At 52.0% G+C, this 9,433-nt stretch overlaps 1 protein-coding gene across 1 annotated transcript; it reads right to left on the reverse strand.

The window, feature by feature from the left end:
- Positions 1-495: 495 nt before the first annotated feature.
- Positions 496-9,032, reverse strand: Sds (serine dehydratase). Its single transcript, XM_048422516.3, has 8 exons — positions 8,907-9,032; positions 6,139-6,293; positions 5,279-5,318; positions 4,893-5,032; positions 4,718-4,809; positions 3,936-4,163; positions 2,120-2,244; positions 496-827 (listed from the first exon to the last, which is right to left on the reverse strand). Exons 2-8 carry the CDS (start codon positions 6,289-6,291, stop codon positions 622-624), a joined length of 984 nt encoding a protein of 327 aa, XP_048278473.2. The 5' UTR covers positions 6,292-6,293; positions 8,907-9,032; the 3' UTR covers positions 496-621.
- Positions 9,033-9,433: the final 401 nt, after the last annotated feature.

Raw genomic sequence — 9,433 nt, forward strand, 5'->3', positions numbered from 1 at the left:
GCTCTGCCAGGGCCCTGAGGTCCTGAGTGGTGTGGGTAGCTCTGCCCCAGCCAGCCCAGAGTCTGTCATGTATTTTGAGTTTTGTTGGAAGGGGAGGTCAGATTCACTTCACCTTTCCTGCCCTGCAGACAAGAGTACAGGGTTGGTTTTCTTGCACATGGGTCGGGCTGCAGGTGTTTTAAGAATGTCCTTGTCCTGTTAGTAAGGACTTCATGTTAGAATGTGGTATCTTTGTCTGCACATCTCGCAGCTGCTTTGGCCCTACCCTAGGTCTCTGTGGCTTAGCTGTGGTCCCGTCTCCAGATTGATGAATGTGTGGGCCCCACTCTTACACCAGTCCACTGGGAGACCCAAGTGACTAGTACGTGGGTAGGGAGCTCCTCTGGGAGCCAGGGCAGCTGTGGCAGGGTGCAGGCCAATGTCCATTACAGCAGCACTCTGGAGGCTTACGCTGCACATAGGCCACATGTCAAGAACAAACAAAACTCTAAAGTCTTTGCTTTATAAATATATATATATATTATTTATTTACAGTGAAAAAGTGCACATTATAAACACGGGTAAAGGAGGGTGAAGCCACTGTCAGGTGCGTCCTCTGCCCACACTACTTAGGGTGCGGGGTCACTTGGGCAGCCCATTCAGACCGAGCTGTGCTTTGAGAGCCTGCAGCTGTGCCAGGCTGATATTGCTGCCGCCACACACAACCACCACCAGTGAAGTCAGCGGCCTTGGCAGCCGGCCCTCATCCTGCAGCCTGCACACCACGCCACTGTACACTGCAGCCAGAGCCGCGCCACACGCAGGTTCCACTAGGATCTTCTCATCATCTGTGGGGAAGGGGGCTGGTCAGCTCTCAGCACTGTTGGTCTTGGACCAGACCTCTCACTGTGGCTGGGACTGTGTAGGCTGACTCCAGCCTCAGTTTCTTCAGCCTGTGCTAAGAGTTCTCGGCACCTGAGGGGAGTCACAGATGCCTAGGTGTGGGGCAGCAAGCTGTGTTTGTTAGTAGCTGACAGTGTGTCATTTTTCATCCTTTTTGGCCTTTTTTTCTCTCTTTGAGAGGTTTCTCTGTAGCCTTAGCTGTCTTGGAACTCACTCAGTAGCCCAGGCTGGCTTTGAACTCACAGAGGTCTGCCTACCTCTGCCTTACGAGTGCTGGTATTAAAGGCGTGCACCACTACCACCAAGTTCCTTATGAACATCTTGTTCCAGGCTGAACCAAGAGAGTTCCATTTTAGACCACTTCCGAATCCAACTCATCTCAATGCTTTCCCTTCTGACTCTGGCTACCAGGAAGCTCAAAATGGACATTTGGGAGGCTGGTTGTCTTCCCTGCCATCATGGTTATCAGCCTCACTTTTTTTGTTATTAAAATATTTTTCATTTATTTTACATACTGACCATAGTTTCCCCTCCCTCCTCTCTTCCTGGTCCCTCCCTTCCACTTCCCTCGAACCCCCCACCCCAATCCATTCCCCTGTCTCCATTCAGAAAGTGGTAGCGCTCTCATGGGAGTCAACAAAGCATGGCACACCGAGTTGAAGCAGGACCAAGCTCCTCCCCCTGCACCAAGGCAGGGCAAGGCAACCCAGCATGGGGAATAGGTACCCAAAAGCCAGCTCAAGCTCCAGGCACAGGTCCTGACCCCACTGCTAGGAGCCTGACAGGCAGACCAAGCTGCACAGCTGTCAGCCACATGCATAGGGCCTAGGTTGGTCCCATGAAGGCTCCCTAGCTATTGGTCCAGGCTCAGGTCAGCTGTCTCTGTGGGATCCCGTGATGACCTTAACCCTCGGACTCGTGCAATCCTCCCTTTCTCTCCAACAGGTTCCTGGAGCTCAGCCCAGTGCTTGGCTCCTAGGAATCCACCAGGATGACGCCAGCTAAGACTCCTAGCAGTAGTGGAGGGGGTGCCCAACCTGGCCATCTAACGTCACCAGAGTGGTGACTACCCTAATTGTCAGCGGTGAGCGTCCGTCCAGTAACTGATGGAAGCAGATGCAGGCTCACGAATGAGTGACTTCGGTGTTCTTACCACTGACTAGCTTCAGCTTCCACTCATGGGGCATTCTAGGCCGAGGAGGGAAAAATGAAGGGCAAAAGGTCCCTCGGTACATACCCACAAACTTCTCAATAGCAGACACAGCCTCCCGGTCCGAGATGACCTCAGAGAAAATGGGGTGTTCGTAAAACAGCTTCAGGGCCTGCGCCCCCACAGTGTTCACACCCAAGGCCTTGGCAACACTGGGAGATGGGAGGGGAGTGGGAGACAAGGCAGAAGGATGCACGTTAGAGGCAGGAACTACAGGTGAGGGGTGGGATTGGGCAACCTCTGCCCACCTCTGGGAGCCTGCACAGTGGTCTCCGCCATCACACTGGCCTGGCTCACATGTGTCCTGTCCCCAGCCTGTTCATTTGCTTTCTGCCCCAACCAGCCAAGCTCAAGGTGAAGGCCTCCTCTTCCACAGAGCCTTCCAGAGGGAATCCCCAGTCCCTGGGTTTACTTGAGTTTCTCAGGTAGTCCCCTCCCATCCTAAAGGATCAAGTGCCACACGCTTCCCAAGCTCAGTTTTTAAGAATATTTATTATGTACACAGTGTTCTGCCTGCATGTATGTCTGCACACCAGAAGAGAGTACCAGGTCTCATTACAGATGGCTGTGAGCCACCGTGTGGTTGCTGGGAATTGAACTTAGGACCTCTGGAAGAGCAGTCAGTGCTCTTAACCTCTATGCCATCTCTCCAGTCCCCAAACTCAGTTTTATAGAAGGGGAATCAGGAACAAAGGTGGGGCAGGCAGTGGATGTCCCAAGGTCACATTAACTTAGGGGCCAAAATGGCTGCTTGAATGCCAGCTACTGCACCCATACTCCATGGCAGGAAAGAGCAGTGTACCAGGATGCCAGTCTCAACAGTGACATCATTCCCCGAAATCTGGAAAAATCCTTTACCTGATTCAGCCTTCCCTCCCTCTGACAAAAAGTATTGTCTCCCTAGAAGTGTCTTCTATGGCCCTCAAGGATGTCTGGTGCAAACCTTGTCCAGCCTCCCTTGCAGCTAGGTGTGGCTGCACAACCAAGTTCTGCCCAGTGGGCAATAGAGGAAGTATAGACAGCTCTGACTTCTGAGGGTTGGTCTGAGAGTGCTGTGTGCCAAACAGCTTAGATAGGCAGACCAGGTTTAACGCTAATGATGGGTTTGCTGAGGCGTGACCCTACTGTCAGTCGAGGAGCAGCCCCACTTTGTCTTTAAAGTTTGGGTACATCTGCCAAGCGGTGGCGCACACCTTTAATCCCAGCACTCAGGAGGCAGAGGCAGGTGGATCTCTGTGAGTTTGAGGTCAGCCTGGTCTACAAGAGCTAGTTCCAGGACAGGCTCCAAAGCCACAGCGAAACCCTGTCTTGAAAAAAACAAAACAAAAAATTTAGGTGCATCCTTCTGCCCTCACTTCCTGTTTTCAGACGGGGTGTGGCTGTGCTGGCTGGCACAAAAGCAGCCACTTTGGGCCCTAGGTCAGCACACTCAGAGTGGTGGTGCAGCAGGACTCAAGGAAGTTGGCCCACAGCTTCAAGGAGCTCTCCCTACAAGGCCTTCTCTTTTTCTTTTTTTTAAGTAGGGAAAAACAAAGTTCAATTTTGTTTAAGCTTCAAATCTGGGGTTTGGTTATAAATTCTTGCGGGCGAGAGGGTGTTTTATTTCCCACCCTGTGTCCAGGATCAGCCAGGGTCTTGCATATTTTGGAGACCAGATAAGTGTCCAGCAAAGTAGTGAGGCATAAGGATCTCAAGAAGTGATCGGCATTGCCCGCCATTATCCACACAGAGACTCGTGTTCAAGGCTCAGGTGTCCCACGCATGTGCCTGGGTAGCTCAGGACAAATGACCAAAGTCTGATTTTCACTGCATGCACAACAGGGAGGGAGGTGCCTGGATTCACCTGGTGATCTTGGGCAGGGTGACCAGCTTTCCTTCCTTGATGGCAGCATGGAAGCTGTGAGCACCGAAGGTCTCCATGGCGATGACGGGCACATCCTCCCAGCCCACCTCTTGCAGCCCCTGGACAACTCCACACAGCAGGCCCCCGCCGCCAACCGAGAGCACAATGGCCCCAGGCTTGGCACTCAGCGTCTCCTTCAATTCCTTGACGATGGAAGTGTGGCCTTCCCTGGGCAGGAGAAGGGTGGCAGGTCAGGGCTGGGCTTCCTAAGACACAAGGGGTGTTTGAAGATGCCAGATGAGGCCCATATTTGCTTCCGTCCCAGGCAGTGGTGGCCCTCGGAACTGGTCGCCTGCCCTCTCCCCACCCAGCCATAGCCTCACTGAACTCTGTGTAGGTGACATCTGCCCGAGAGAGAGCAGGGCTGCGGAAGTAGTGGGTGGACGAAACCCCCACTTCTACCCATCCGTGGGTACATTCTGTAGATGCTCATTCCCCACAGACTCTCAGGGTCCCCAGGGCCCGAGGTTCAGTTGCCCATGGCAGATGCTAGCGTTTGAGTTACCTTCATCAATGCATCCCCACCTCATTTGTTCCTAGTCACCCCCAGATGAGCTGATCTCCCCAAATCTCTATCTGGGGACACCCCCCTCCATTGCTGATGTGTGCATCTGAATGTTTGTGTGTGTGTTTTTTTTTCCTGTATACATTGGGTGTGCAACATGGAGAACCACACATTAAGGCAGGTAGGTACAGTGAGGAGCGGGGTGGTCCCACCTTACCAGATGAGAGGGTCGTCGAAGGGATGGATGTACACCCAGCCTGGGTTGTTCCTTTCTAGAGCCTTGGCCAGTTGGATGGCCTCATCCAACATCTGCGGGAAGAGACTGCAATGATGGGGGCTCTGTCCAGCTGTCAGGACCCCTCTCAGCCCTGCCCCTGCCGGTCTGCACTCACCTCTCCCACGACTTCAACTGTGGCACCTTCATTCTTGAGCCGTTCAATGGTGAGGGTGGGTGTGGTGCTAGGAACAATGATAGTGGCCGGGATGCCCAGCCTTCTGGCAGCATAGGCTGTTGCCATGCCTGCATTGCCCGCTGTCAGGGTAGCAATGGAGGGTGTGTGTCGATAAGGAGAGTCTGGGACCCCAGGTGGGACTGGTCATCCCTTTCCTGTCAGGCTCTGGACTCCCCTCTCATCCTAGGTGACTTCTGGAACCCCAAATATGGACTTCTTTGAGTGGGTTTATTGCTGCAGAGACCAGGGTCCAGAGAGGTGATGCACCTGGCCTCAGGACACACTGTCCAGGATAGGAAGGGAGAGAAAGCCTCCTGGCCACTTACCTGAAGAGCAGACAAAATGTCTATAGCCTTGTGCTGCCCTCTGTTGAGACAAGAGGAGGGGTCAGGCTTCCTCTCTGTCCCTACCTAGGCTCGTCCCTCCCACTGGAGCATCTTCCATCCACACTGAACTCACCTCCCTCCTCTTGGTGTCTGAACCACCCTCCCTTGGGCCTGTCTTCCCCAAGGAGACTATCTGGGGCAAGGGAGCAGGTGTCTTGAGGGATTCTCACGGGCTGGCACCCCATTGCCAGAGGGAACCCTGATATGTGTAGCCTACTCTAAAATTATTTTCTTTTTAGAAAGATTTTGTTTTTTATTTAAGATTTATTTTATTTATTTATGTGTATGTGTGCATGTGTTACCTGCAGAGGGCAGAAGAGAGCATCAGATGCCCTGGAGCTGGAGTTACAGGTGAGCCACCAACTCGGATGCTGAGAGTGCGCCCCAAGTGTTCCTAACTGCTTAGCTAACTCTCCCGCCCAATATTTATTCATTTCTGTTTATGTGAACGTGAGTGTATTTGTTCTTAGAGACCAGAGAGGGCGTCAAATCCCCTGGATTTGGGAGCCGCCATGTGGATACTGGGAACTGAGGTTCTCTGCAAGAGCAACCAGTGCTCTTAACTGCTGAGCCATCTGAACTCCAGCCCTTAAGATTGTTACCATTATTAATTATTTTTATTTTGTTATTATTATCAGAGACAAGGTCTTGTTGTGCAGCCTAGGATGCTACTCACTTTCCACCCTCTTGCCTCAATTTCCTGGGTGCTACGATCTTGGGTGTACATCTGCATACTGGGCTCTAGAACTGTCAGGTAGGAGGAAGTGCCCTTTCTGCCAGGATGCCACCCTGTCCTGTACCGTCTTGCAGAGGTGTCCGATGCCTCGGATCTTGAAGGAGCCTGAGGGCTGGGAACTGTCCATCTTTAGGTACACACTGGTGCCAGCCACTTTGGACAGGGCCATGCTGTCACGCAGCGGGGTCTTCACGTGGAGGGGCTCCTGGGCTGCCATGGCTGGGAGGCAGGAAGGAGATACAAAAGATCAAGACAGCTGCTCTCCTGAGCTCTATGACCCCCCCTTCATACCCACGATGATAAAGGAAGGGCACAGAATAAAATCTCAGCTGGGACCCTTCTATCCCCAGAGTTGGAAGGTCATGAGTTTAGAAACTTCCTTAGACTGCAAGGGAAGGGTCTTGCATAAACATCCTTAGGTTGCAAATTTTGGCAAGTGCAGGGGAAGGGTCTTGCACAAACATCCTTAGGCTGCAGTCATGGGCAAGTTTAGGGGAAAGATCTTGCACAAGGTGGTTCAGAATGAGTCACAAGATGGGGGTGTGGATAAAGCAAGGCTGTGGCCAGCCAAGGACTGTTTCTGCAAAGTCACCAGGAACCAACCTCAGTCCATTTGTTTCCATGAGCTCAGAGCATGTCAACAAACATGAAAGAAATGGGCCAAGTGGGGTCCCTGTGGAGAGTGGCCCTTGGGTCCACAGTACCCATCTATGCTCAGCATTTTTGCCCTATTATATATTACTTATTTAAACACACTGTGTGTGTGTGTGTGTGTGTACTTGCATGCATGCACATAATGTGTGCAGAGTCCAATATCCAGTGTCTTCCTCAGTTGCTCTCCAGCATATTTTTTGAGGCAGGGTCTCTCACTAAGCCTGGCGCTCACTGATTCAGTTAGACTGGCTGGCCACCAAGCCCCAGAGATCCTTCTGTCCCTTGTTCTCTAGTGCTGGGATTGTAGGTATTTTTTTTTTTTTTGCTGTGCTTGGCATTTTTGATGTGAGTTCTGGGGATATGGACACAAGACCTAATAGGAAGGGCTTTCCCCGGAAGCCCTTCTACAGACTGAGCCATCTCCCAACCCCACATATGCTAAAAACAAACAAACAACAAACAAACAAACAAACAAACAAACAGTATATTCTTACTATGCAACCTAGGCTAGCTTTGAACTTTTGACTCTCATTCTAGGCAGATGGTAACTCTTGGGAGCATCTATGTATATAAGCGCTCAGTCTCCCTTTGCTGGGATCACAGGTATACCCCACCATGCCTGGCGTTAGACACACTTTTTTTTCCAAACGAGCCTTTGATCTGGTGCAGGCCTGTATCCTGGCACTTGGGAGGTGAAGGCAAGAACATTAGTCATTCATGGTCATCCTTGGCTACATAAGACCCTATCTCAAAACAAAAACAAAAAGACTTGAGACTCCAGCATCAAGCTGTGAAAGATTCTCAATGCTGCTCACATTTTTTCCTTCCTTCCCTCCTTCCTCTTTTCTTTCTTCCTTTCTCCCCTCTCCCTCCCCCCTCTCTCTTTCTTTCTTTTTTAAGATAGGGTTTTTCTATGTAGCCCTGACCATCCTGGAACTTGCTCTGTAGACCAGGCTACCCTCGAAGTCAGATTCACCTGTCTCTACCTCCTGAGTACTGGGATTAAAGGTGTGCACCACCACCACCTGGTAGCTCTTAGTTTTTTATAAATAGAACTCTTTTTTCCTGGCGTGGGGACCAGAGAGGCAACACAGAGCCCTGATTCACCTTCATCACACAGTTCCCACATTGAGAGGAATCCTCTCAAGGTTACATGACAAGTTCCAGTTTGACTAATGGCACCATGAGGTCCCTTTGGTTGTCTCGACAGTGAGGAAGCATTTGGGTTAACACTGGCTCAGCCGCTGTCACCTTGCAGCCCTATGAGAGGCCCTAAGAGAGATCCAGAGCCAAGTAGGATCAAGCCTAGGTAGATGGTGATTTTTGGGAGCACCTACATATATGAGCACTCATGTGTGCGTGCATGTGTGCATTTGTATATGTGTGCGTGTACCTGTGCATGTATGAGACTCAAACTTATTGTGATCCTCCTGCCTCAGTCTCAAGAGAGATAGACTCAAAGTCATTGTGATTCTTCTGCTGCTCAAGTGCTCAGATTACAGACAAGCCCACTAGGCGCCTCTTTCTGGTAGACCTCTTGAATAATAGGGAAGTAGGGCAAGCCAAACAAGGATACCTCCAAATTTCTTTGCTTTATCCTCCAGCTCCTAGCTAGGTCCCATCCTGATACACCAGACCTCCTCTGGACCTAAAAGGCTCACCTAATGCAGTCTCTGGTTAGTGGGTGGATCCCACCATGCAGACCCCTTCCAGGTGACTTTGGGGAGCGCTACCTGGTCCCTGCCCCAGGCTGCAACATTGGGGACCTTTGGAGAAATGGACAGGATACTGTCCATTTCTCAGGTCTCCCTACTGATTCCCACCCAGAGGCCAGTCCCATCCAGCTCCATAGATGGTAAGAGTCAGGAGAGGAAAAGGTGTAAGGTAGATGGGGGTGGAGGTGGGGGGTGGAGTCTTGGCAAACGGTGTGGAGCAGCGAGCTCTGGGGCAGAAGTCCCTCCCTTGTCATTTGGCTCATGCAAGCACTCAGTAAACACAGCCTGTCCCATCTCACCCTTCTGACATCCTGAGCTGGAGGGTCCTACCATCATCCCATTTTTCAGAACACGGAGATTTGAACTGAATGTGCCCCAGCCCCTCACCCCTTTCCTGGGTACCCCTCTCTGGTTGTCCCTGGCTGTCAGTCCTGGGGTACGGCTGAGGTTGGGGGCCACGTACCCGGCACAGAAGGAGCTGGACGGAGCAGCGAGAGAGGTAGATTGTGTCTGTGTCCTGGGAGAGCAGAAGGTTGGCAGGACGCTCAGCTCCAGGCCTTTATTCTCCAGAGGAACCTCGGGGCCGCCAATAAGGGCCCCGGCAGGCCACGCCCCAAAGCCACGCCCACTGGTCCAGGACGGGGCGGTGGCAGGGGAGGGCACTCAGGCCTGGTCTCCATCCTGCCCTCCAACTCTGTCCACCTCCCCTTTCCTCCTGGTTTCTTCACTTTCAAATGAAGACACTGATCTCTCAAGAACCTGTGGGACCTGGGGTTGTGGGTGGGGATAGCACTAAAGAGCCATTGCCAGGGACCCTGAGGTCCATCTCACAGCAACAGAAAAGCTGGGCAGTTGCTGGACACTTAGTATGTGGCCAAGAAACAGCCACCGCCCAGCCACATGGTGCCTCACACCTGCAATCCCAGAAGGGCAGAGGCAGGAGAACTACGAGTTTGAGATCAGCCTGGACTAAAGAGTGAGATCTTGTCT

The sequence above is a fragment of the Myodes glareolus genome, chromosome 2 (assembly GCF_982192425.1).
Source record: "Myodes glareolus chromosome 2, mMyoGla1.1, whole genome shotgun sequence".
NCBI lineage: Eukaryota > Metazoa > Chordata > Mammalia > Rodentia > Cricetidae > Myodes > Myodes glareolus.

Excerpts from the sequence above, each read along its gene's own strand:
- Sds (XM_048422516.3), bottom strand. The coding sequence starts at position 6,291 with ATGGCAGCCCAGGAGCCCCTCCACGTGAAGACCCCGCTGCGTGACAGC. Across the intron at positions 5,319-6,138 it reads TCGGACACCTCTGCAAGACG|AGGGCAGCACAAGGCTATAG; the intron begins GTACAGGACAGG and ends TTGTCTCAACAG. Across the intron at positions 828-2,119 it reads TGCTATTGAGAAGTTTGTGG|ATGATGAGAAGATCCTAGTG; the intron begins GTATGTACCGAG and ends CCTTCCCCACAG.